At 63.0% G+C, this 25,610-nt stretch overlaps 5 protein-coding genes across 6 annotated transcripts in view; 3 read left to right on the top strand and 2 right to left on the bottom strand.

Annotated features, from left to right (window-relative positions):
• Window positions 1-2,268, bottom strand: part of CHLRE_05g231050v5 (uncharacterized protein) — a 6,962-nt gene extending 4,694 nt beyond the window's left edge. Inside the window, exons 1-4 of the mRNA XM_043062136.1 lie at window positions 1,957-2,268; window positions 1,345-1,633; window positions 835-974; window positions 83-159 (exon numbers count right to left, since the gene is read on the bottom strand). Of these exons, the coding sequence (XP_042924577.1) occupies window positions 83-159; window positions 835-974; window positions 1,345-1,633; window positions 1,957-2,072 (622 nt within the window). The 5' untranslated portion in view covers window positions 2,073-2,268. The remainder of the gene's footprint in view (window positions 1-82; window positions 160-834; window positions 975-1,344; window positions 1,634-1,956) is intronic.
• A 1,510-nt stretch (window positions 2,269-3,778) lies between these two features.
• CHLRE_05g231100v5 (uncharacterized protein) lies at window positions 3,779-8,716 on the top strand. The gene is made up of 15 exons (XM_043062137.1): window positions 3,779-3,853; window positions 3,984-4,082; window positions 4,201-4,302; window positions 4,507-4,605; window positions 4,774-4,872; window positions 5,335-5,433; window positions 5,783-5,878; window positions 6,073-6,171; window positions 6,374-6,472; window positions 6,827-6,922; window positions 7,065-7,166; window positions 7,268-7,369; window positions 7,461-7,613; window positions 7,859-7,987; window positions 8,154-8,716. The coding sequence occupies exons 1-15, from the start codon at window positions 3,845-3,847 to the stop codon at window positions 8,448-8,450; spliced, it is 1,680 nt and encodes a 559-aa protein (XP_042924576.1). The 5' UTR covers window positions 3,779-3,844; the 3' UTR covers window positions 8,451-8,716.
• Window positions 8,717-9,158: 442 nt separating this feature from the next.
• On the top strand, window positions 9,159-14,774 carry CHLRE_05g232004v5 (uncharacterized protein). Its single transcript, XM_043062143.1, has 11 exons — window positions 9,159-9,559; window positions 9,629-9,754; window positions 10,089-10,553; window positions 11,047-11,163; window positions 11,771-11,855; window positions 12,290-12,372; window positions 12,609-12,874; window positions 13,393-13,498; window positions 13,732-13,781; window positions 13,995-14,052; window positions 14,441-14,774. The coding sequence occupies exons 1-11, from the start codon at window positions 9,464-9,466 to the stop codon at window positions 14,543-14,545; spliced, it is 1,557 nt and encodes a 518-aa protein (XP_042924575.1). The 5' UTR covers window positions 9,159-9,463; the 3' UTR covers window positions 14,546-14,774.
• A 402-nt stretch (window positions 14,775-15,176) lies between these two features.
• Window positions 15,177-16,398, bottom strand: CHLRE_05g232003v5 (uncharacterized protein). The gene is made up of 3 exons (XM_043062142.1): window positions 15,990-16,398; window positions 15,860-15,920; window positions 15,177-15,399 (listed from the first exon to the last, which is right to left on the bottom strand). Exons 1-3 carry the CDS (start codon window positions 16,118-16,120, stop codon window positions 15,298-15,300), a joined length of 294 nt encoding a protein of 97 aa, XP_042924574.1. The 5' UTR covers window positions 16,121-16,398; the 3' UTR covers window positions 15,177-15,297.
• A 600-nt stretch (window positions 16,399-16,998) lies between these two features.
• CHLRE_05g232002v5 (uncharacterized protein) overlaps window positions 16,999-25,610 on the top strand; it is an 11,066-nt gene continuing 2,454 nt past the window's right edge. The window contains exons 1-17 of one of the 2 annotated variants that reach the window (XM_043062140.1): window positions 16,999-17,430; window positions 17,828-17,874; window positions 18,152-18,244; window positions 18,809-18,947; window positions 19,350-19,494; window positions 19,584-19,640; window positions 19,968-20,014; window positions 20,403-20,485; window positions 20,844-20,980; window positions 21,178-21,250; window positions 21,586-21,654; window positions 22,052-22,195; window positions 23,007-23,057; window positions 23,565-23,696; window positions 24,224-24,405; window positions 24,730-24,867; window positions 25,207-25,411. In XM_043062140.1, coding sequence (XP_042924573.1) covers window positions 17,217-17,430; window positions 17,828-17,874; window positions 18,152-18,244; window positions 18,809-18,947; window positions 19,350-19,494; window positions 19,584-19,640; window positions 19,968-20,014; window positions 20,403-20,485; window positions 20,844-20,980; window positions 21,178-21,250; window positions 21,586-21,654; window positions 22,052-22,195; window positions 23,007-23,057; window positions 23,565-23,696; window positions 24,224-24,405; window positions 24,730-24,867; window positions 25,207-25,411 — 1,956 coding nt within the window. In that variant the 5' untranslated portion in view covers window positions 16,999-17,216. The remainder of the gene's footprint in view (window positions 17,431-17,827; window positions 17,875-18,151; window positions 18,245-18,808; window positions 18,948-19,349; window positions 19,495-19,583; window positions 19,641-19,967; window positions 20,015-20,402; window positions 20,486-20,843; window positions 20,981-21,177; window positions 21,251-21,585; window positions 21,655-22,051; window positions 22,196-23,006; window positions 23,058-23,564; window positions 23,697-24,223; window positions 24,406-24,729; window positions 24,868-25,206; window positions 25,412-25,610) is intronic. The other variant, XM_043062141.1, reaches the window with a different exon arrangement.

Genomic DNA, 25,610 nt, shown 5'->3' with positions numbered 1-25,610 from the left:
CTTCCCACCCACACCCACACCCACCCACACCTGCCCACACCCACTCCTCCCACCCACTCCACCCACACCTGCCCACACCCACCCGGCGCCGTGAGCAGGGACTCCAGTCGGTCCTTGGCGGCGCCGCCGAACGCGCGCAGGTAGGCAACCACCGCGAACCTGAAGGCAGCAGGCAGGGGGTTAACGTTGAACCAATCCCGTAAGGAAACAGTCGCGCGGCAAGGCAGCAGGCAGGGGGAGGCAGCAGGCGCAGGAGGAGGCGGCGGCGGCGAGGGGGCGGGCGTTGCAGGACTCGGCAGGTGAGGGGCAGCACTGGGGAGGACGCCGGTAGGGGGGGGGGCCTGCTATGCACGCTATCTTAACCACCACCCCCTCTCCCCTCCTGCACTGCACTGCGCAGGACTCCATGGCCCCGCGGCCTTGTGCGCCCGCCGTAATCTAGCCCTCGTGCGCCTGCACCTGCACCTCCACCTGCACCTCCACCTCCACCTCCACCTGCACCTCCACCTCCACCTACTTGAAGGACCCACACTTTTATCATCAACCCCCCCGGGCTGTCTACTTCTGATGGGACTTTTTCGTTGGGCCCGGGCATATCCTTACCTTTGATGAGTTCAACTATCTTATCAAATGTCTTAGCAATCTTATTGCATAACATGATGAATACCCAATTATGCCCCCCCCCTCCTTCCCGGGTACAACTCCAACCCGCCCCCTCCCCGGCCTCCCCCTCCTTTTCACTCTTTAAATAATCATGATTGTCACCCCCCCCCCGGCCCCAACCCCCCCCCCCCCCCCGCCATATCCCGCCTCCCCCCCCCCCAGCCCCCTCACCAGCCCAGCCACAGCGCCACGTCCCGCGGGTCGCCCTTGAGCACGTGCCCCAGAAACACCATCTTGAACACGGCGACCCGCAACAGCCGGTGACTCAGGCGGGCGGACTCGGCGGCGGTCAGCCGGCCCAGAAACACCGACTGGCGAGCAGGGAGGGAGGGGTTGGGAGGGAAGGAGGGAGAGAGGGGGTGGGAGGGCATAGTTAAACAGGCGATGGCGAAATGGCGAAATGGTGATGGCGAAGTTGCGCAATGGGGTTGGAGAGGGGCGGAGCGTGGTGGGTGGAGGTGGTGGGTGGAGGGGCGGGATGCGGCGAGGCGTCTGCTCCCACGCCTGTAAGTGTTCAGGTCTTAGCCCGACTTCCAAACATCCCGGCATCCCCAAACCTCCCGTCTCTAAGGCCCCCCATATCCCCATACCTCCCCTCTGCAACATCATTCATGCCTCCCATGACTATAATGCTCCCCATAAATTAATTTGCCTCAAACGCCCTCAACCGCCACCGCCCACCACGGTGAGGAGTGCGCCCAATGCCAAACTGGACAACCAGACGTTGACGCCCACAAACAGCGCCAACTCCGACGGAGACACCAGCTCGCCGCCGGAAGCGGCGGAGCCGCCCGAGCCGAACAGCAGGGCGGCAGCCGCGGCCGTGGTGGTGGTGGGCCCGGCGGCCGCGGAGGAGGGGGAGGGGAGGGAGGCGGAGGCGTCGCGGTGGTGGTGGTGGTGGTGGGGAAGCGCTGACGTCAGCGTGCGCTCCCAGAACGTGTCCATGTCGCGGAGAAGCTGCCACCAGCCGCTGTGGTGGCGAGAGGGTGGCAGGGGGGGGAGCAGAGAGCAAGAAGGCGCGATTGCGGGGGAATGGGCGGCGGGTGGTGGTTGGTGAGGGAGATTGGAGGAGTGTGTGTGTGGCCCCGTGGTGGTGGCGCCCCCATAGGACTGGCTCGCTAGCGTTAGCGAACGCTGCTGCGTGCGCCCGGATCCCCGGTCGCGTGATATGATTTGACTCAGCTTCAAGAGTCACGTCGCAGCCTATCAAGGATTCGGCCTGTGGACCGGTCCACTCAGAGCGCGCAGGGCCAGTTCGCTGGGGCCATGGGGCCTTGTCGGGGGACCACTCACCGATTCTCCCGTGCAGGGAGTGACCTTTGCACAAGCCATGCAAATGACGCCACAGAGGTGCCGAAATACGCGCCAATTGACACCGCAATTCGCGGGTTCCTCGTGCCGGTCTCCATCTGATTGCTTGCGATATTGCTATCTGATTTTCACATCAGCTTTATCTAGGCTCGCTTAGACTGCGTGGTTACGCGAACAAGGGCGTGTCACTTTCTTCGTCGTCTGAAGAAACCAGGCCCTAGTGGGCCAGCCGGTGCTTCCGTATGCATCTCAAGCGTGAATTCATTTTGCTTGTGCAACATCTACAAGAATGCCCTCACGGTTTACGTAAAGAGGCGCGTCGGATCGTTGTGTCGGCACGAACCCACGCGTTTGACCCCCCCCCCTCCCCCCCCGTTCAGCGACGCGACGGCCACGCTCTGGCCTCTTCATCCCAACACATACACCTCGGTCTGGCTGTGATAGGAACGTGGGCCTCAAGGCCGATGGAGGTACGGCTGACTGATATCAACAACTCACGCCGACGACCACCCCAATTGTCAAGCATGAGCCTGAGGAGCGTTGGAATCGGAAAGCACGCAGACAGCGGATGATGGAGACCGTCCCATTAAGAAGATAACTCGTGTAACTTACGATCTCGGGTGAACCGTGCAAACGAGCCACAGGCGGGACAGCCGGCACGGCACGCCGCAGGCCACGCCCGCCTTCATCGCGATGGCGCACCCATCCGTTTCGGGCTCGGCACCCGCATTCTCTACCGCATACTAATCGTTTCTGCAGGCTCACGAAACGTCTACTGAGCTCGAGTTCTGCACAAGATGGAGCACCGACGCGAAGCGTGGGCAATCGGGCAAAGCAGAAGCGTAGGCAAGGATACCAAAATTGTACTCCTTATTTGTGTGCTGCTTTCCCCCTCATCCCCACCACCGACCACCTCCTTACCATCTCACCTTCACCACCACCCATCTCCTCACCCACTCGCCCCCTCATCCACTCACCCCCTCACCACCCACCACCTCCTTACCCCCGCATCCCCCCTCACCCGCATCTCCCATCTTCGCAACCCCTCACCCCCACCTCACCTCCTTATCCCCTGACCTCCCCACCCCCGGCCATGCTGCCGGTGCTCATACGCTTCAACGGCGGCACCCCCGCCCGCCCGCGATCTGTCCAGACGCCACGTCAGACGCTGGCGTCGTGACCCGCGCCCTGGCGCCCATGCGCAGGCTACCACCCCCCTCCCAAGTAAGGCGCCCTCCACCGCCCCCGCCCGCACCCACGTCACCCGCTGGGCCAGGGACCCGTGGACCCGTGGGTCCTACTCATGCGAGAAGGCGGGAGCCACGGAGGAGACCAATTCGGCGGCCTTGAAGGCGCTGGCGGGGCGGGGCGGGGGGGGGGGGGGCTGTGCGGGCGAGGCCACACACGCCAGGTCGCCAGCTGCCCCTCCAATGTGGACGGCCTCATCGAGTCATCGTACGTCAGCGGCGATCGTACCCCCGCGGCCTGCGTGGCGGGGGCGCTGCAGGAGATTATTGTCGGGCATATGAGTGTAGGGTTGTGGTGAAGGCATGGGGTATGTTGTCAAGTATGGTGGTGATGGTGAAGGCGGCTGGATGGTACGGCGGCAGCAAGCAGGCCGCTGCGCTTGAAGGTGCTGTGGAGCTGAGTGTCCCCGCCGCCAAATGCGAGGCGGGCAATGTGTACGAGATAAGTGGTAACGCGGCTAAGGGCTGGAGGGCTGAGGTAGTGAGGCACTGAGGCCGCCGGACGGATCTGGATTCGGTCCTGCGCGAAATTCAGTTCAGGTTGGGCAATAGGTAAATTGCCTCAGACACTCGCGAACTCTTGAGAACTGTCCATGCTCGCTGGTGTTTAAGTTAGCAGTTCAATGGCTTCGGTGAGCTGTCCAGGACGCAAACTGCAAGACTCTCCAAGGCCGTGCCCGAATCATAGTGACACGATATGCACTTCAAAATTTGCAACACATAATTTGCATTCAAACAAATTTGTGACAATGCTTCTCGCAGAATAACCTGTGGGCGCTTGAGGGGCCTGTCGCCGATCAGCTCATCATTGAGACCCTGCTACGCGCAGGAGGTGCTAACGCTCTTAACGCCAAGGGCCCGGCAAGTGGCAATGAACGGCATACCACCCGCTGGGCAATGTCGAACACGCACATGCCCACTCGCCCCGCCTGCTGATGCTTGCCCTGTCTGCGTGTCTGGACTGCCCACACCCTGGCAGGCCAACTGGACCATCCTGCACATGGCTGCCTACGGCGGCCGTCACCAGGTCGTGGCGACGCTGCTAGAAAAGGGCGCGCACGTGGACGCCGTGATTGATAAAGTAGGTGCTGCGCAGGGGTTGTGCATGCTGCGTTGCCACTTGCCAGTTGAGGATAGACAGCTCATGCATGATGGCTTCGCGCATAGGATTTGGTTATATGTTAAGTTGCCATGAAAGACGCGTGTGATACAGTGATTCCATGCGTCAAAACGTCAAACGCAAATATGTCCAGAACCGTGTTGCCCACGGCTTGCACCGAAACAGGCTGGCTGGGCGCCCCTGCATTGCGCCTCTGTGGCTGGTCATGCTAGGGTGGTCCAGCTGCTGTTGCTGTCCGGAGCGGACGCGCATGCCCGAGACAAGGTGAGGCCGCGTGTGGGTGTATTTCGTTGTGTCGAGGAATGGCTATGCGGCTGGTGCTTACCTGTATGTTTCCAACAATCCGTGTCAGCAGCGTTAGTTCCGCAACACTCGTCAATAACAGCGTGTGGTCGCATCCTCGAAGCAAGCGTCCGGCCCTCTGCTCCACAGAAAAGCCGGACGCCGCTTCACCTCGCCTGCAAACACGGCCATGCGGAGGTGGTGAAGCTGCTGCTGGCCGCCGGCGCCAAGCTGGAAGCAGATGATGAGGTGCGTGTGCGCGTGGTGCTTGTGGCGAGTGATGGATTGAAGGTGCGTGATTGGGGGCAGATCGTTGGTCGCACAGGGGCGCGGAGTCCGACGCAGCTGGTGCGGTCCTGATACGTGATACAAGGTGATACAAGGTGACGGTCGCACTGCGTCCTGGTTGGTGGTGGCTGGTGCTCCCGTACATTCCGTACGTACTCGGTGTTGTGCCATGGTCAGGGTTGTGCCACCTGTTGGATGATCATTTGAAGTAGAATACTTCTCATTTAGCATACCCCTACTTTGAACCCTGCCATGGTACGAGAGCTAGTTCCCGGTGCCGTACCCTTGCAAGTGCGGTAACCGGCACGCCTGTGTCGATCGGCGGCGGCCTATCCTGGATGGCACCCATGCTGTTCGTTTCCACGCACCCCTACCTTGCTTCCGCCTACCTTTCGGCCTTCCCGCCCTCGCTCATGCCCACAGGCTGGTTTGACGCTGCTGCACCGGGCGGCTAAGGACGGCCACGCGCGGGTGGTTCAGGCGCTGCTGGCGGCGGGGGCGGACATCGAAGCCGGGGACGAGGTGCGTGCGCAGCAGCTAGCGGCAGCGCTCACTGTGCGTTTAAGACAGAGGAAGGGGAGAGGGTTTGCACCGTGCCCGCGCGTGCGTGTGTGTGTGTGTGTGTGTGTGTGTGTGTGTGTGTGTGTGTGTGTGTGTGTGTGTGTGTGTGCGTGTGTGTGTGTGTGTGTGTGAGTTTCGTACACACACACACACACACACAAGGCCGTTTTACACACAAGGCCGTGCAGGCAGGCGGTCTCATGCAATGCAACGTGGCTTCATGGGTTTCAGTATGACGGCTAGTGCTATCTAGCAGTTGGCAGAGCAGCCGCACCGGCACGATCCCCGGCCTGTTCCGTGATGCGAACAGGACGAGGCGACGCCGCTGCATTACGCCTGTTGGCTCGGCAATCTGGAGGCTGTGCGGGTGCTGCTGGCGGCCGGGGCGCGGCACGATGCAAACTGTGTGAGGAAGGGATGGCAGAAGTGCTCACGGTGTGTGCGCGCGTGCGCGTTGCACTGTGATGGGCCGGGACCATCCACATAGTAGATCTGATGTTACGTAGATAGACAGCAGCAGGGGGCTGAAAGCGCGCAGCAGATAGGCACAGCCGCGGCGGTGTCTTACCAGCATACTGCCCTGCTGTGTTGCTTGTGTAGGAAGGTACGATGCCGCTGCACTGTGCGGCAGGCGCAGGGCATGTGGAGGTGGTTAAGCTGCTGCTTGAGGCGGGGGCAGATAAAAACGCGTTGTCCACGGTGAGAACTGAACCCGCGCGCGTGCCTACCTGCTGGATGCACGGCGCGTGCACGCACGCGCCTGGGAGCTTGCCTGGCGCTCAGGTTCGGCAGAAACATTGTCCTCGGGATATGTGGGCGAGCTGGCAGCAGGCATGGATAGATTGCCAGTCCGCAAGCGGCGGACGCACGACGTGTGCCTACCTGCTGCTGCCCCCCACAGCTCATGGGCACGCCACTGCATGCCGCTTGCTACCAGGGGCATACAGAGGTGGTGGAGGTGCTGGTGGCGGCGAGCGCGGACCTCAACAGCCTAAACAAGGTGTGCACTGCTGCCTGTGTGTATCCTCCTCAACTTGTCCAGCCACGCGCACCACACGCACAACATGTATGATGCATGAATGGCATGTATGATAGCTTTACTTTGTAGGCTGCCGGTCGGATTAACTAGTCGGCCCGTGCTGGCAGCTGCCAGCAGCTGACTATGGGTGTCTCGCTCGCGCGCCCCCGCAGCGTAACATTCAAGGGTCGGTCTCATTATAATTGCAATTCCGGTTCAGCTTGTCCTGCCCTGCTGCATCCTCGCTTGCCTGGTTTGCTTACTGGGAATGGCGACCCCCCAACCCGCCAGCAACGAATCAACGAAACCAACCCCCTACACACACACTTATCACAGGAGCGCCTCACCCCGCTGCACAACACGGCACTGGCTGGCCACACGGAGGTGGCTCGGCTGCTGCTGGCTGCGGGCGCAAAGCACCTGGCGGGCAGGGTGAGTTGCAGCACTGGATGCGGCAGCGGTTACAAATACGGTTTCAGTACGCTTGTTACACCGCCGCGCACATGCATTATTTTGCATCTGTCCGTCCGCTACAGTATTCCAAGCCCGCCCCACTCCTTGCACGTCCCAATAGGCGGGCAACACGGCTCTCCACTTGGCCTGCTCGGCGGGAGGAAAGGTCGAGGTGGTGGATCTGTTGCTTTCCACGGGTGCTGACAAGGACGCCCGAAACGCGGTATGTTTGCAATCGCTTGCTCCGTCCCCGCGCCGGCCTCCTACATGTCCTGCGAGACTAATTCATCCACACCTTTGCGGCACCCTTTTCCCCCTCCCCAGTTCGGCCTAACGCCACTGCATGTGGCCAGCCGGTGGGACCAACCAAAGGTGGTGGAGGTGCTGGTGGCGGCCGGTGCCGACACACACGCCACCTGCGACCGGGTGAGTCATAAAGCATTATGCTTGAGCTGCTGCCACAACTGGGTCCGCTCTCTAAGGCTGATGAATATGGGTGTTTTCCGTGTGCTTGCAGGACGCACCGGGGCTGCTGCCGCGGTCTCCACCCTCAGCCGCAGCGGGCGGCGGGGTTGTGGCTGCCGCTGGGCAGCCGCGGGAGCAGGGGGTGGTGGAGCTGCTGCTTGGGGCGCTGGGGCACAAGGCGGCGGTGGCGGCGGGGCCCGAGAAGGTGTGAGCCCCTGGGTTCGTGGGTTGTTTCCTCCATTGGGGAGGCAGCCGTGTTGCGGAAATAGTGGTATGTCGTCTGCTAGCTGTGATCCTTTGACTGTAAGGACAACGCAGCACAACACGCATGCGTTCTTCTAGCTGCTGTTGGCTGCCCATGAGTTAACCTGCTGCCGTTTCCCACGTACGGCTGTAGGGCTTACTCGGCTTCGTGTTGTCAGTCTTACAAGCATTCTCGATAACGAACAGGACGGCTGGACGCCGCTGCATGTCGCCTGCTTCATGGCACACACCGGGGTGGTCCAGGTGCTGCTGGCAGCGGGTGCGGGTGCGGGTGCCAGCACGAGCGAGCGACATGCCAGCAGCGGCTGCAACGAGGTGGGTTGCCGCGCTGCGCGGGCTGGGGGCGCTGCGTTCATGTGCTTGACTGGTCTCATGTCGTGTGCGCGTACTGGGTAAAGTACTGTAGGTGATGTGGGCTTGCAGGTATCAGGCAGGTATGTGTGTTCGGTCTCGGCATGCCTGTGCTGCTGTTTGCTCACAGATCCGGCCCGCCGCCGTCAGCAGGGCGGCGGGAAAGGCGGCTGTAGCAGCAGCACCACCACCACCACCACCAGCAACAGCAGCACCAATAGGAGCGGAAGGCAAGGAGGGAGAGAGGAGGGGAGACGAGATGGATAAACGAGATCCAGTGGCGCTTTCGGCGGTTAGCCGCTGCTCGGCCCCTGGTCCGGCGGTTTGTCCGGCGGTTGGGGAGAAGCGGCGGCACCAGGGCGCGGAGGCGGCGGCCCAGCAGGAGGAGGAAGGCATGAGCCGCAGCAGCAGCCGCAGGCTGGCGTAGGCGGATGCTGGGGGGAGGCGGGCACGCCGGCGACGACAGGTGTGGTCCTTGATGTATGGGAGGCCTCGTGTCTGTTCGTGTCAGTGCAGATGTCCGGTGCTATCACTAAGATCTTGGCGGACACCTGTGCACTTGCCAGCGCCGTCTGGAAAGCAGTCTAGAGCAGTCTAGGGCAGTCTAGGGCAGTTTGGCAAGTGCCCAGATGTCCGCTATGATGTCCAGCTGACACACGAGTGCCATAACTGCCATTGTAACAGAGGACAATTTTGTGTGCCTTGACTCGGGTTTGGACTGGACGCCTTGCACAGCGGGGCGGCGGGGCTGTTGGAGCAGGGGTTCTGTGGGCGGAACGCGGAAGTTCCACAACACACACGTATATAACCCTTCGGTACACGCCCTGGGGCATCTAGGTGTGGCTTTTGCCGACTATCCTGCTACAGGTTCACCTGCTGGGTGGGAGGGCCAGATCGTGGTCCAGGAGGCAGGCGATGCCGGGGCATGGCGAGGAGAAGGCGGATCAGGCAGGACAGGTGTTTTGTGACCGGCTGCAGGGGTGCACGGCCTGGCTAGCAACCATCATGGGCACGCGGGGCGTGGGTCTGCGCGTGCGGGCTGTAGTGGCAGGGGCAGTAGCAAAGCAGCCGCCGACCGCAGGCATGAACATGACTATCATGGCAATTCATTATTCAACTTCCTTCCTGATCTGATCCTCTGGCAACCACGATTGCGCCTGCACTTGTCTCGAGCCTGCACTTCGCCCCATCGTGGCGCGGCACGGACTTCGCCTACAGCATGATGCATTGCGAACGTTGATCACAAACTGGAACTCAATTAAGGGGAAAGCTTCGTTTAATTTATGATAAACAGGAGTACGCGCATGCAAGACGGCCTCTCAGACCAACCTGAGCAGCCCTAGAGCTCGTGAGGCACGCGCATTTACATTGCAGTGGCCTAGGGCACTTTGGTCTTACCTAGGAAATGTCCAAACAGTAGACTAGCATTGCCGGGAGAAAATGGAAATCGATTCGGAACCCGATACGCAAGTCCTCTACGTGGGCGGCCTGAGCCCGGACACCACGTCGGATGATCTGAGAAAAGCATTTAATGGGGTAAGGCCGCCATGGCGGGGACTTGGACTAAACCCGGGCACTGTTGATTTCGCGCCATCGCCGACGCAGGTGCCGCTGCTCGGCTTGTCCGTAATCACGCTGCCGAACACATCGCCAGGCCCGCCTGCGTGTATCGGACATGCGTATGTGACGGTGGCTATGGAGCACGCGCAGCAGGCGTCAGGGGTGGAGCAGGTGGGAGCAGCGGGAGGTTGTGGGAGGGTCGCTGCCCTGTGATGCTTCTATCATGCGTCGAGGGGGGAACACTGCCAACGACACGCCGTCCTCACTCGCACCAAGCCATTGCACGCCTTTATCTAGTCCAGGATGGCTACCATCCCTCGGGTATGCAAGCGTGCCAAGCCCTGTAGCCCGAGGGTCAGCCGGCTGGCGCCGCCCCCACCCCCCCCTTGGGCAATGGCAGGCTTGGGACCGTTGGGTTGGGGCATGTTCCCCGCCCCCTCTCGTATACACACACACATGCACACACGCGTGCACATGCATGCACGTGCACACGCCTGCCCGGCAGGTGGGCCGCAACCACGTGTGTGTTTTCCCGGTGGACATCGCCGCGTGGAGTGCGGAGGGTGCGGAGGGGGAGGCGGATGACACGGCGGCGGCAGCAGCAGCAGCAGCAGCGGCAGTAGCAGGGGGCCAGCCCATTGACGCAATGGAGGCCGTGACCGCCGCGCAAGCAGAAGCGGAATCCTGGAAGGCGACAGCTGCGGCCGGCAGCAACGGGGGGGTGGAAATGGGGACGGCGCCGCCGCCGCCGCCGCCGCAGCAGCAGCAGCAGCAGCAGCAGCAGCAGCAGCAGCAGCCGCAGCCGCAACAGCAGGACGTGCCTGTACCGCTGCCGCCACCGGGCACTTCCGCTCAAACAGCGGCAGAGCCGCCGGCAGCAGCAGCGGGAGGGGGAGCGGGAGCGGGGGCGCCAACGGCAGCGGCACTGGGCCTGCCGCCCGTGGCGCCTAGCAACGCCTACCTCCACCAGGTGGGGTATGGGTCGTGGGGTGTGGGTCGTGGGGTGTGGGGTGTTGGGGTGTTGGGATGTGGGTCGTGGGGTGTTGGGGTGTGGGGTGTTGGGATGTGGGTCGTGGGATGTTGGGGTGTGTGGGGTGTGGGGTGTTGGGATGTGGGGTGTGGGGTGTTGGGGTGTGGGGTTCACTTGGGGTATTGGGTTCACGGCTGCGTGGCTTGGTGTGGGCTTAGATGCAGTAGTGGTGGTGGTGATGCTGGTGCTGGTGCTGGTGCTGGTGGAGGGGCGGGAGGTGGGGGCGCGAGGCGAGGCGGGTAACTGGATGGGGGCAAACGTGCGTGGCGTGGCGCGGCAGTGGTCTCGCCTGACACCAGTCGCTTCGCATCTTGCGGCGTTGCCCCTCCCACCGCCGCCCATTGCCTGTCACCACCGCCCACTCCCTCCCACCGCCGCCCACTCCCTCCCCACCCCCCGCCCGCCGCCCGCCCACACACCCACACGAATACAGGCGATTGAGGCGCTGCGGTCTGAGATCCTTGGCGGCGGCGGGCGGGTGGGCTACAACGGCAAACGACTGGCGGTGGTCCTCAACGAGTGCTGCCTCAAACTCAAGCTGGTGCCGCAGGTGGGGAGCGGCAGTGGGGATTTGGGGGTCTGGGGGAGCAGGGGGGTTGCAACTGTCAGCCCAAATTAAACCAAACCAAGCCAAACTAGCGGAGCACAGGCAGAGGCGTTAGTTGCTAGCGATAATGCGAGGGGGCCGAGGCGTCGTGGAGCAGCAGGGCGAGCGGCGCGGGCGGGGGCTTGGAGGGGCAGGGAGGGGCGGTAGGTAGGGGGCTTTGGGAGGGTTTCGGGGTGGGATGGGGAGGGATGGAGGTGATGGGTTTCCGACCCAAAACGTGACGAGACCGAGCGGGGTGGGATTTAGGGCTTAGGGCGGTGTAAAGGCCGTGGCGGCGGCACGGGCCCAGCATTGCGTGGCTTGGCGGTACGGCGGCTGTAGGCGGGGGGGGGGTATGGTCAGCGGCACCGGGTTGCACAAAATTTAATGGATCTTGAATCCGTGGCATGCCCTCTCCTTTCCTTCACCCGTGTGCCTCCCTTCTCCCCACACGCGCGAATGCAAACACAAACGCAAACGCACAAAACACGCGCACGTGCGCACATAGACGTCCTTTTTACCCCGCACAACGACCTTTTTGCCCTCGTGCTTTTGTCCAACACGCCCCCAGCCTGTGGAGGGTCCCGGACCCGCGGGCGGCGCCCCCTTCCAGTGTGTGCTGCATCTGCTGGAGGGCGGCACGACCGTGGTGACAGGTGGGTGTCGTGTGTGTGGGTGGGTGGGTGGGTGTGTGTGTGTGTGTGCGTGTGTGTGTGTGTGGTGTGGTGTGTGCGTGTGTACGTGTGTGTGTGTGTGTGTGTCTTTTGAGCTAGCCTCAGGCCCCAGTAAGAAGGGAAGCGTGGCCGCTGCAGTTGAAAGGGAAACCAAAACGAGTGCGCTGTGTATGTGTGACTGTGCCGTATGTGTTTGTGTTGGGGTGTACACAGCCCCGCACGCCTGACCCTGCCCTGCCTGCCCCTCTCCCCACCAGCACCACCACGCTACCCACACGCCCCCCTCACGCCCCCTCCCCCGTGCCCCCCTCCCCGCCACTGCACACACACGCACACACACAGATGACGCAACGCAACACATTGCATGCATGTTTTACGTTTTCCATTTCTCGTGTTTCCTCAACAAACACACACAGGCGTCGGCGGCGGCGCCAACAAGAAGGACGCCAAGCACGCCGCCAGCGAGTCCGCCCTCAACGGACTGCTGCAGAGCGGCAGGGTGAGCGGCGGGGTGTTGGCTGGATGTACTGGCGTGTGGGGCAGCGGGTAGCGGGGGGGACTGGGTCTTGGGGAGCGGCTTGGGGAGCGGGTTGTTGTGTGGATTACGGGAGCCAATCCCTGTGTGCGCTGGGCGTGTTGCGGAGCGGGCTGTGGAGGGCGCGGTCTTCAAGCCTTCAGGTACCTGCAATAGACATAACGCCGTGCGCATGCTCCTTGCTCCCCACCCCCACACAGGTGTCGCAACACGACGTCGTCGCATCCCTCCGCCAGGTGCAGTCCCACTTGGTGCTGCCGCCCGCCGCCGCCGCGCCGCCAGCACTGGCGCCGCCGCCGCCAGGCTCCGCCGTACCCATGGCGGCGCCGCCAGCCGCCGCGGGGCCCGCGGTGGCGCCGTACGTGTCGTACGCGCCTGTGCCGCCGCCCACCGCCGCCCCCGGGGCGCGGCCCACGGCGGCCATGACCTCCACTGAGGCCCTGATGCGGCTGGGGCTGTACCCGCGGTGGGTGAACTAACGTGTGTGGCGTGTGTGGCGGTTGTGGCGGTTTTGGCGGTTGTGGCGGTTGTGGCGTGACCGGCGGGATGGGGTGCGGTGGGGTGTGGTGGGCCGTATCCGCTGCGCCGTGCCAGGAGTGGACTTCACCCGCCCGCCCACCCAGGGCACACGCTCCACGATTATCGAATTGCTCGAGTGCCCTCCCGCTGCATCCAAGCGCAAGCACACATGCACGCTCCGTCTTTCTCCCATGGTACAACCTCACTACTTCACTACTCATGGATGTAGCCCCCATCATTCAGTAACGACTTCGTCTGCAGTTCCCCCATGAATGCAACCCCCCCCCCCAAAAAACGCGTCTGCTATGCTACAGTTCCTGGCTACGCCTTCACTTCGTAAATAGTCATGAATGTAACCCCCCTCCCCCCTCCCACGCTCCCCCCTCCCCTCTGCAACTGTACCGGCCTACGACTTCACTTCTTACTTAATCATGAATGTAACCCCCCTCCCCCGCTCCGCCTCAGGGCCATGGCCACCATGACCGCCGTACACGCCATCGGCACCGAGTCAGCTCGCAGCAAGACACCGCTCATGCTGGTTAACGAGTTCGCCAGCAAGCGCAGGCTCAACGTGAGTGAAGGAACGTGTGTGTGTGTGATGTGTATAGAAGAAAGAACGAAAGAAAGAAGAAAGGGATGGCGGAGGTGGGATGCATGGGTTGGAACGGGGGTGGAAGTGGTGGAGGGATGGAGGCGCAGCAAGACACGGTTGTGGTATGCAGGGAAGGCCGGGGCGAGACGTGAGACAGCCGTCGCAAAGCCATTTTCGATCTGAAACCGCAACTCCCCAATGCCGACTCACAGTTGCAATGGCCCGACCTTTACGCTTCGGCCAGCAGCATCGGGCCCTTCAAGTGAGTGAAAGAGCAATCTATGTATGGATGGACTGATCAAATCTTGCACATGTTGACACCTTGTGTAGAAAGCTTGCAAACGTCTGACGTCGGCCCATAGCACCTACCTACAACCAACCCAAATCACCGGCCTCCCAATCCCAACCAACAACACCGTCGCAACCCACCCACCCAACCCACCCACCAACCCACCCAACCCATTCACCCCATCAGGTTCACGGCCGCCCTCGTGGACGTGACGGGTGGCGTCATGGCGAGCGCCCCTGGCCCCGTAAGTCGTGCATCTGCAACGCAGCCGTGCGCTGCGTGGCTGCTGGGGATCGGGACCGGGGTGGTTGGGGGTTGGGGCAGTACGGCAGTACGGCCGGGGGCGGGGGCCTGGGGAGGGGCCCGCCGTGCAGGGGGACCAGGAGCGGCGGTGGCCAGCTGGGGCCCGTGGCTATTCTCAACACACACACACACACACACACACACACACACACACACACACACGCGTATACACTGTCTTTGCGCAACGTTTTCCTTGTGCTCTTTAACACGCGTATACGCACGCACACACACACACCCACACACACGCGTATACGCACGCACACACACACACACACACACACACACACACACACACACACACACACACACACACACACACACACACGCAGGAGCTGCCCGCCAAGCAGGAGGCCCGGCACGCGGCGGCGGCGGCCGTGATGGAGCAGCTGCTGGCGAGCGGGCAGGCGGTGCCGGCGGACTTCATGCCCAGGTAGAGTAGTAGATGTGCGCTGGAGGCGGCTGGGCTAGCGGGCTGCGGCTGGTGGTGGCGGAGGTGGTGGCGCAGGTAGTGGCGGAAGTAGTGGCGGAGGTAGTGGCGGATACAGGAGGTAGATGCGGGCTGGAGGTGGCTGGCTGTGCAGGCTGGGCTGGCGGCGGACTCGATGCCAGAGCAGGTGGAGGTAGAGCAGGTGGAGGCAGGTGGAGGTACGGTAGTTGGCTGGCATGGGGCATGGCTGGTGTGGAGCTGGTGGTGTGGAAGGCGGCTGAGGAGGAGGAGGAGGGGCAGGAGGAGGGGGAGCCGGAGGGGGAGGAGGAGGGGGAGGGGCAGGAGGAGGGGGAGCCGGAGGGGGAGGAGGAGGGGGAGGGGCAGGGGGAGGGGGAGGGGGAAGAGGAGGAGGAGGGGGAGGAGGAGTAAGAGGGGGAGGGGGGAAAGGGAGCAGGGAGTAGGGAGGAGGAAGGAGGGTAGCTGTTGGGGCATCTGGTGATCTGGGTTGATCTGGGTCAGTTGCGGGGCCGCCGCTACGCAGGCGGCCGCCGCAGGCCGTTAGGCACAGGCCGCCGCCGGCTGCATGGACCACAGGGTGTTTGACGGCTACGGCTGCATCCGGCAGCTGGATTGGGGCGCTCCGGGAGTGCTTATGTAGCATCAAAACACAGGGCCAAGGGGGCTCCAGCCACTGCCTGCCTCGGCCCCACACTCGGCCCGACACTCGGCTGAACACGCGGCGGCGGGTGCGCCCACGACTCACTGTATGTCGGGCAGCCGTGCGTCGCGTGTGAAGGCCTTTGCGCCCGACACCAGCTGCTGCGCAAACGGCACATCGGGCGAGATGACTCGAAGGACGCCCTGTGTATGCGCGTGTGTATGTGGCGGGGAGGGCGGGGTTTGGTCTTGAACCTCTCAATGAAGGGGGGGCGTGGTGTGGGCACACGACGTTTGTAACCCGATGCTGCAGGTTTTGGTGATGTGTTGGCCTTGTTGTGGGTGCCGGTGGGTTGCACGGGTGGGGTGTGCGCTGCGCGGCAGGCGCCGGGGGCGCGGAGGCGGCGGCGCGCACAGATCCCCGTGGCGCGTGCGCGGACTTGCAGGTCCCGCCCCAGCCCGCATACATTCAGCACCTTGCTTTGGCTTCAAGGCGGCCGCATGGTCACGCAAAGCCTACACTGGCGTGCCCAACTGCAGTTGCAAGCCCCCGCGAGGAGGCATTCGAGCCCCGCTGCCAGAGTCGACGAGCAAGGCGCCCAGTCGAGGCCACCCTCGCGGTCACACCTCCCGGCCTCGCCAAAGGAGGACGTCACCTACATACCGTGGCGTTGACGGCGGCCAAAACCAAGCAACCCTCCAGCAGCGGTTTCACCGAGCGGCAGCTGCGAGCCAAACTCGCCTGGTCAGTCGACATCACCATTCCCCCCGCAAGTGTGCGTCCCGTATGTCACCTGCCAGATTCGGTCACCAGGAGTCCTCGCGCCGCACAAAGCTCAAAAGCGATTTCGTCCTCGCCCCGCGCCAAGAGAACCGCGAGCGCGAGGAGCAGCGGCGTGACACACGCCGCGCTTTGCAGCAACATTATATCCCATGAGTGCGCTGATATGGTAACAACATGCTAATGACGATATCCACCCGAAACTGCGCAACGTAGAAGGTCCGTCTCGCGCTATAAATTTGGCAAAGTACTCCGTGTCTTGCTGTCTTTTTGACTGCCGGTAATTCTTTAGACATGTATAGATGAAATGCTGCTATCCAGAACGCAAAAGCTGCCAGTCAGGACTTAGGAACAGTCAGAGTACCGTCGCAGCTGTCTTTATTGCTGGTGGTGATTGCTACGTATAAGCACGCTGCCGTTCGTTCCATGAAGTCACAGCGGGTTCTTGGAATTGCGCCCATAGGGTTTCGCGGTCGTAGCAGCGCGGCGTGCGGACTTCTTTCCACGTGCTGCGGAGCTCGCCCGCTGCCCCTGCCCCCGTCGCCGACAATGCCCCCGGCTTGGCCACCCACAAATGGCGTTCGATGTGATGCATGTATTCTGGTTTCTGAAGTATCCTAGGCTCCTGCGGCACCCCATTGCTGTATCTTCGTCCAGCAGCGTGGACAAATTGCATACGGGTGCCCACGACTCAGCAGGCAACGTGTGCAGGGGCTGTAAGCTGCCATGGGCGGAGTCTTGGTCTGGCACTTGCCGGTTTCTCCGCGGCTAAGCGTCCGCGTCTATGACGCCATCGGAGCTGAGCAGCGGCGGCATGTGTGCAAGTGCGCGATCGGGCTTCAAGTGTTTCACGCGCTAGGTGGACTCATCATCCGAGACCCTCACAGTGGCTGATAGTCTGGCAGGGCGACCGGGCGGACAGGGCAGGGCGGCTTGGGCGGACAGCGTGCAATGGGCAGAGCAATGGGCGCTGAGGCATTGCTGACGTTGGCACAACCGCTGCTCTTCTTTCTGTGACTACTAGCCAGCCTCCTGCGCTCTTTTCACCACCGCACAAACTAAGTCCGCAACCTCTTGACCTTGATCCCCTACGTCACTAAACAAAAGCAACCAGTTGGTTAGAGCTCACCGAAAGGCTTGCCTGCGCGGTTCGGAGGGAACTGTAGACAACCTGAGACGCTTATAAGTAGTTTCACAGCTTTCGGGGGCCTTGACTGTTTGTGAGGGAGTGCATAGAGAAATGGAGCGGCAAGACTGTGCCGGCTCGAGCTCGCAAGGGCCCCCGCAAGGCCGCGGAGGAACGCAGCCGCGCGGCATCAAGCAACTGCCTCGGTTTGACGCGGGCGTGATGGAGACCTACTTGGACGACATGCGCGACATGAAGGCGAAGGTGTACCAGATGTTCCGCGAGCACCCCGAGCTGCTGCCGAACGTGGAGGAGGGCCTGTCAAAAGGCGAGACCCGATACCAAGGCTGGCTGGGGGTTTGCAGCTTCCAGGGGATTGCGGGGTCGCGTGCAGGGGTGGGGCGTGGTGGTCGACGTCAGCAACACATCCCAACAGCTGCCTCCCTCCAAGCTCCCCCAGATTTCGGGCCTCCCGCAGGGTTGGCCGCTAACAGGGCGTAATTGCGTCCCGGACCTTATAACATTTATCTCTTACGGGATAACTGGCAGCTCTTGGCTAGTACCACCGACAGCAGAATTAGGACGCACGCCCCCGCCCCCCCTACTTTCACGCTTGGCCGGCCATTTAGCCTCACTACAAACCACATGCGTGTGCTCTCGCTACATGCGTCCTATACCTCACTGATCCCGCAACGTTTGGTGCCTTGCTCGCGTCTGGCCTGCAGAGGAGCATCGCGAGCTAGTGCGCCGCTCGCTCAAGGTAATCCTGCAGGTACGTGCCGTGGCGGTGACGGCGACAGTCCGTGCAACGGCTGGATCCCACAGCCCCCGTTTCACACACCTGACCTGCATGCACATCCCACATGCGCATGCCTGCCACGGTGCCCCCCCGGTCTCCGGTTTCGTACTGGAACGGTGACAACAAGCCCCCCCTTCACCCCTCACACACACGCACACACACACACACACACACACACACACACACACACACACACACACACACACACACACACACCTGCTCCCTGCCCATCACCTATTGCACGGTACAGGCCGGCTACAGCCCTCTGGACTTCCTGGCTCGTGACCCGCGCAAGTACTTTTACCTGGGCGAGTGCTTGTCCATGGTGGACCTGTCGCTCATGGTGAGGGGGATGGGATGGGAGGGGTGGGGGGTGTGTGTGTGTGTGGGGGGGGGGGGGGGGGGGTAAAGACTAGACCAAGCTAAACCGAACCCGATGCAAATGAGCGGGGGTGGGTTGGGGTGTGCATTGGTGTGGGTGGCACCCAACCCCAAATGAAAAACCGAGGCACGAAGACGCAGGACAGGACAGGTGTGCGCGTGTTGGACGTTGACGGGACAGGCGGCGGGCGGGGGCTGGGGGAAGGTTGAGCGGATGCCACGTCGGGAGTGCACGCGAACGGAGATGCTGTGGTGCCGGGCTGTGGGCTCTGGGCTCTGGGCCTGCCCTGCGAGGATAACAGCGTGTCTAAGAAAATTGTGTAACAGCAAGTGAATCAGGACGTGTGCGTCACAGCTGTGCGCCCTCCTCCCTTCCAGCATCACCACTGCCACCCCTGGTGCCCTCTCCCCGCCTCGTCCTGCCCTCCTCCCTCCCCTCCCCTCCTCTCCCCTCCCCTTCCCTCCCTTGCCTCCCTCTCACCACGCCGCCTCCGCCTCCGCCTCTGCCACCCGCCCGCCCGCGCAGGTCAAGAGCGGCGTCCAGTACAGCCTGTGGGGCGGCTCTGTGCTCAACCTGGGGTCGGAGGCGCACCGGCGGCGCTACTACGACGACATCGCGCAGCTGCGGCTGCCGGGCTGCTTCGCCATGACGGAGCTCAAACACGGTGGGTGGGTGGCGGTGGGGCGGTGGGGAGGTGTTGGGGTTGGGGGGTGAGAGGAGGTGGGGGGGGAGGGGAGCGTGGAGGGGAGCGTGGAGGGAGGTTGGGGGAGGTGGGGGAAGGGGAGCGTGGAGGGAGGTGGGGTTAGGTGGGGGACAGGTGGGGACAGGTGGGGGAGGTGGGGACAGGTGGGGGGAGGTGGGGGGAGGTGGGGAGAGGTTGGAGGCGAGGGGAGATGAGAGGGTTTGTGTGCGCGAATCCCTGGTATGACTCGCTGCTGGGTCTTGATTCACTTGGGAATAAAGTACACACACACACACACACACACACACACACACACACACACACACACACACACACACACACACACACACACACACACGTGCACACGCGGCCACGCCCATGCAGGCAGCAACGTGGCTGCGCTGCAGACGGAGGCTGTGCTGGACGTGCTGAGTGACGAGTGGGTGGTGCACACGCCGGATGAGGGCGCCATCAAGTGGTGGATAGGCAACGCAGCGGAGGACGGCCGCGCAGCCACCGTGTTCGCCAGGTGAGGGGGTGCAGGGCGCAGGGGGTGCAGGGGTGGGTGTGGTGGACGGCTGCGCAGCCACCGTGTTCGCCAGGTGAGGGGGTGCAGAGGGAGGGGGTGCAGGGGGTGGGTGTGGAGGATGGCCGCGCAGCCACCGTGTTCGCCAGGTGAGGGGCCGTGGAGGGAAGGGGTGACAGAGGGTGGGTGGCCGTTCCTGGGGAGGGAGGGAAGGGGTGCAGGCGTGGGGTGCAGGTGGGTTAATCGGTGGGGGCAACGGAGGCGGAGGGGTGGTTGGCGTCGATAGGCGGACAGGGGGTTACCTACGTTTGCTCGCAAGATGCGAGGGCGCAAAGGCAGGGAGCTCTGCAACCTGGAGCCTCTCCCGCCCAATCCCCTGACGTGTTTTGTGCCTTCCCACCCCACGACTTCACTTCTTAATTAATCATGAATGTAACCCCACCCCCACACCTGCCCACTCAACCCCACCCCTACAGGCTCAAGGTGCCGGACCCCAACGGCGGCCCCAAGCTGGTGGACCATGGTGGGTGGGGTTGGTAGTGGGCGGCGGGGGGGGGGGCACATACCTGCGAGGGGGAGCCCGAGCCCACAAGTAAGCCCCATCATCCAAGGGCGGCAAGGAGGTGGAAGGCCGCCGTGCAACCTGCCAAGCAGAACCACCTCTCACTCATGCAGCCCCGCTCTTGCATCCCCTCTTCCCCATTCGCAACCCCTTTTACACGCGCCCCTTTACCGGGTCCCAGTCGCAACCCCTGCCACTCGCGCCCTCTCCCCTCTTCCCCCCTCCCCATGACCTAGCTAATCCTGAAGTTAACCCCCCCTGTACCTCCGCAGTCTGCAGTCTACGTCTTCTCGATTTATTTACCATACATGGAACCCCCCCCCCACTCAATTCCCTCTCCCCCCCTCAGGCGTGCACGCCTTTGTGGTGCCCATCCGCGACGCCAACGGCAGCACACTGCCGGGCGTGGAGATCCGGGACTGCGGGTACAAGGTGGGACGGGTGGGGGTGGGGGGCGGCATGTGTGTGTGTGTGTGTGTTTGGGTGTGGGGAGCGGGTGTCGTCAACACGCGCCTGCACCAGGCTGAGGGGGAGGGAGCTGCGAGGTGCATGCATGGAGGGGTGGAAGGGGTGGTCAGGAATAGGGTTGGGAGGCAGCGGCAGCGGCTGTGGCAGCAGCGACACGGCCAGGGCCAGGGCCAGGGCCAGGGCTTTCCACCCAAAACTGAAAGCGCGCCGCACCAGGTCGAAGCCCGTACACCCCTCGCATCTCCCCGCACCACCCCCAACCTCCCGCACCACCCCCAACCCCAACCCCCACACAACCCGCCCTCCCCCTCTATCTACCCAGGTGGGCCTGAACGGCATCGACAACGGCGCCATCCGCTTCACGCACGTGCGGGTGCCGCGCGGCAACCTGCTGGACCGCTTCGCCAGCGTGGACAAGAGCGGCCGCTACAGCAGCCCGCTCACCAGCCAGGCGCGCAGGTGAGAGGGAGGTAGGGGCTGGGAGGGTGGGTGTTACTGGGTGTCAATGTGGGCTTTTGGGCGAGCAAGGCCGCGTGTACAGTCATGCACAAATGCACATACCACACACATACAATACACACACACACACACACTCATACGCACACACTCATACGCACAATCACCACCCCACACACAATCACCCCGCCGGCCCACAGGTTCGCTGCCACGCTGGGCGAGCTCACGGGCGGCCGTGTGGGGCTGGTGGCGGGCAGTGTGGGCGTGCTCAAGGTGTGTGTATGAGGGGGGGAGGCGCGGGTGGAGGTGCGGGGAGGTGCTGTGGACTTGTGTGGTGGGCGGCACTACGGCTGTGTACACAGCACAGCGCGTGCAGTGCTATGTGCACTGTGCAGTGTGCAAGTCAGTCGTGGGCAGACCCACATGCCGCGTGGCTGTCCTGACACCGGCAGTTGCACTGGCACTGACGGCTGTAGCAGCGCCCGAAGCAATGTCAGCTCACGCACTGCCTCCCTCTCATTTTACTCCGCCTCCGCATTCCCACTCACCCCCTCACCCCGTGCCCTCATCCCCTCTCCCCCCCAAACTCCCCACACACACCACCCCAGGGCGCCGTGACCATTGCGGTGCGCTACGCCTGCCTGCGCCAACAGTTTGGCCCACCCGACTGCCCCGAGGTAAGGGGGGAGGGGAAGGGGGCGGCGTGTGTGGTTTGTACGCGTGTGTGCTGTGTGTGTGTGTGTGTGTGTGTGTGTGTGTGTGTGTGTGTGTGTGTGTGTGTGTGTGTGTGTGTGTGTGTGTGTGTGTGTGTGCTGTGTGTGTGTGTGTGTGTGTGTGTGTGTGTGTGTGTATGTGTGTGTGTATGTGTGTGTGTGTATATATGTGTGTGTGTGTATGTATGTGTGTGTGTGTGTGTGTGTGTGTGCGTGTGTGTGCTCCTGCGCTTCCTGCCTCCTTGCAGACCTTGAGCTATCACGGTGCCGCCTGGGTCTGCTCCCGCCCCAACCTCCTCCCGTCCTGCTCCTACCCTTCACCCCTCCTCCTCCCCCACCCCACGCACCCACCCACCCACAGGTGGCCATCATCGACTACCAGTCCACACAGCTGCGCCTCATGCCCATCCTGGCCACCGCCTACGGCCTGCACTTTGCACGTGGGCTGCTCACAGACAAGTACGTGGACATGAAGCGCACGCGCGAGCCGCGCCTGGTGGAGGAGGTGAGGCTCAAACAGGGCGGGGGGCGGATGAAATAGGGGGGGTTGCAAGCAGGGGAGGGGGTTGCAAGCAGGGAGGTGGGGGTTGCAAGCAGGGGGGTAGCCGCCCATGCCCGGGGGGTTGCCCGAAGCCAAAGAAGCAGGTCTCAATAGTCATGGGGCGGGGTGGGGTGGGGCGGAACGGGGTGGGGTGGGGCTCCAAACAGGGGGTAACAGGGGGTGCAGGAGTGGCGGGGATGCGGAGGGCGGGGCTTGGAGGGCCAGGGGGCGGCGTGCAGCAATGCTGCAGGGAGTCTGGTGCACCGCTGGTCGTTGGGCGCCGGCTCCCGCTGTGCTTGGCTGAAGTGCCGGGCTTCCACGTTTTGCGTTTGCCATTCCTCGTGTTTCCTAACACACACACACACACACACACACACACACACACACACACACACACACACACACACACTCTCACACTCACACACACACACACATACACACACGCACAAACACTCACACACACATACACACACACACACACGGAGCTAGGAATCGTAGGAGTGCCTGGGCCTCACGGTACCGTGAGCACATGCATGGGTTTGCACCCTTGAGAGCGTGTGGACACTAATCCCCCCTCGAGGTTAGAGTAGCGGGGGTTGCGCGATTTCCGGTTGGTAAGGCCGGCGGCTCACCGCAGCAGGTATGCGAGGTAACTTCAGGTAACATCCGTAAACCGTCGCTTTGCTGCATCGCATACACTGTCGTTGCACAACGTTTTCCTTGTGCTCTTTAACACACACACACACACACACACACACACACACACACACTACAGGTGCACGCGCTGTCGGCCGGGCTCAAAGCCTACACCACCTCCTACACGCAGGTAGGGCGGTGATGCTTGCGGTGCTTGTGACTGGATCCGTGTGGGTGGCACGTGTGGGCGGCACGTGTGGGCGGCTGCTGCGCGTGGGTGGCCCGCGCCTCGTGCCGCTGCTGTGCCAGACCGAGCGTGGCCGGAGGTCACTGTGCGGAGAGGGAGGGGGAGCGCGGACCAGGGCCACCCCTGGCGCGGACCGTCCTAGAAGATCTTTACTGTGGTCCAGTCAGTGTCGCTTGACCTCCTGTCGCCCTCCTGTTCCCTTCGGTTTAGTTTGGGCTGGATTATCGGGACCTATTTCATTGGGCTTGGGCACATAAGCTCCCCCCCCCCTGTACCGCTTTTCCAAACATCCCTGCAACCCCCCCTCCTGTCCCCCTCCCACCACCTACCTGCCTGCCCACCTGCCTCCCCATCCCCCATCCGCCCATCTGCCGTCCTCCCGCCACTGCCTGCCCATCTGCCTGCCATCCTCCCGCCACTGCCATCCTCCCGCCACTGCCTGCCTGGCAGGCCGCGCTGTCCACCTGCCGCGAGGCGTGCGGCGGGCACGGCTACGCGGCTGTGAACCGGCTGGGCGCACTGCGGTCGGACCACGACATCTTCCAGACCTTTGAGGGCGACAACACCGTGCTGCTGCAGCAGGTGCGGGGGGGAGGGGTTAGATGGGGAGGGGAGGGGAGGGGATGGGGAGGGGGTTGCAAGGATTGGTACAGAGAAGTGTAGCGGAGTAGACAGCAGGGGAGTTATGTGCCCGAGCCCAACGAGTAAGTCCCAGCACAATCAGGAAGTCATGGGGGGAGGGAAGATGGAGGGGCGGGAGGGGAGGGAGGGGAAGGGATGGAGGGAGGAAGTGTGACAGGTGCAGATGGGATGCAGGCCGTTATGCAGAATACGGACCCAGCCAGGTTAGCCGCGTTACTAGATTCCATTTGGGAGCACAGGAGCAGAAGCACACCCATTCGGGGACCAAAATAGCTGCATATATAAGTGTTGCAGGCGTTATAAGGGCCCCCCGGCCCGGGCCTCTGTTTCTACAAGGACAGGAATGCACGTCGTGCTCACCACCTTGTAACCACACACAACAACAGGTGCATGTTCCGGAGCGGGATTTATCCCTCCCATAATCCCCCCCAAAACACACACACGCTCCCCTCCCCCCCCCCCCGCAGGTGTCCGCCATGCTGCTCAAGGAGTACCGGCAGCAGTTCTCCGGCGCCCCCCTCACCGCCACCTACCACTACCTGCGCGCGGCGCTGCTGGGCGCGCTGCCCAACAACCCGCTGGTCACGCACGACACGGAGCCGCGCCACCTGCGCGACCCGGCGTTCCTGGCCAAGGCGCTGGAGTACCGGTGAGAAGCAGGAGCAAGGGGTTGTGAATACCTGCCGAAAGCAAACCGAACTCACTGCAATAGAGCGAGGAGGAGAGCGTGACGCGCCACCACCCCTCCACGCCCATGCACACATCTCCACCTCCCACACACACGCACCACCTGCTGCATTGCATACACTGTTTTTGCACTTTGTGCTCCATACCTTGTGCTCCATAACACACAGAAACACATCACTGCTCCTTGACACACATACACACACACCTCTCACATACGCACACACACACACACACACACACACACACACACGCACCACCTCTCCCCCCCCCCTCCCGCCCTCCACAGCACGGCGCGCATGCTGTTCACGCTGAGCCTGCGGCTGCGCAAGGCCGGGCCGCGGCTGGGCGCCTTCCACGCCTGGAACAAGTGCCTGACGCACGTGCTGGACCTGGCCAACGCCTACGTGGAGAGCGTGGTGTACAAGTGGGTGGCGTGCCGTGGGGTGGGGTGTGGGGTGGGGTGGGGTGTGGGGTGGGGTGGGGTGCGGGTGCAACCACATGGTCGGCGGCAGACACAGTAGGGGATGACATTGCGGGCGTCGGTTGCGGAAGGTTGATTGATGGTACCAGCTGGCTTCTGGTGTAGGACACAGGAGCACCCTTCCTCACTACTCCCCGCACCTCCGGTCCGCAACAACCCCTCCACCCATCCCACCCATCCCACCAACTCCACCCATCCCACCTACCCCACCCAACCCCACCAATCCCACCCCACCCCTCCACTCCACCCCCATCCTCCGCAACCCTCCCCACACACCCGCAGGACCTTCCTGCGCGCCGTGGAGGGCTGCGTGGACCCCGAGTGCCGCCGCGCGCTCAAGGCCATGTCGGACCTGTTTGCGCTGCGGCTGATTGAGGGCGACATGATGTTCCGCAACGACGAGTACATCGCGCCCTCCAAGGCCAAGGCCATCAGCCGGCTGGTGGTGTCGCTGTGCAGCGAGCTGAGGGGCGTGGCGCTGCCGCTGGTGAGGGCAGGGTAGGGGAGGGACAAGGGGGAGGGACAAGGGGGAGGGGAGGGGAGGGACAAGGGGGGAGGGACAAGGGGGGAGGGACAAGGGGGAGGGACAAGGGGGAGGGGAGGGGAGGGGAGGGGAGGGGAGGGACAAGGGGGAGGGACAAGGGGGAGGGGAGGGGAGGGACAAGGGGGGAGGGACAAGGGGGAGG

Source organism: Chlamydomonas reinhardtii, chromosome 5 (genome assembly GCF_000002595.2).
Source record: "Chlamydomonas reinhardtii strain CC-503 cw92 mt+ chromosome 5, whole genome shotgun sequence".
Taxonomy (NCBI): Eukaryota; Viridiplantae; Chlorophyta; class Chlorophyceae; order Chlamydomonadales; family Chlamydomonadaceae; genus Chlamydomonas; species Chlamydomonas reinhardtii.
This window is presented reverse-complemented; position numbering and strand designations above follow the sequence as displayed.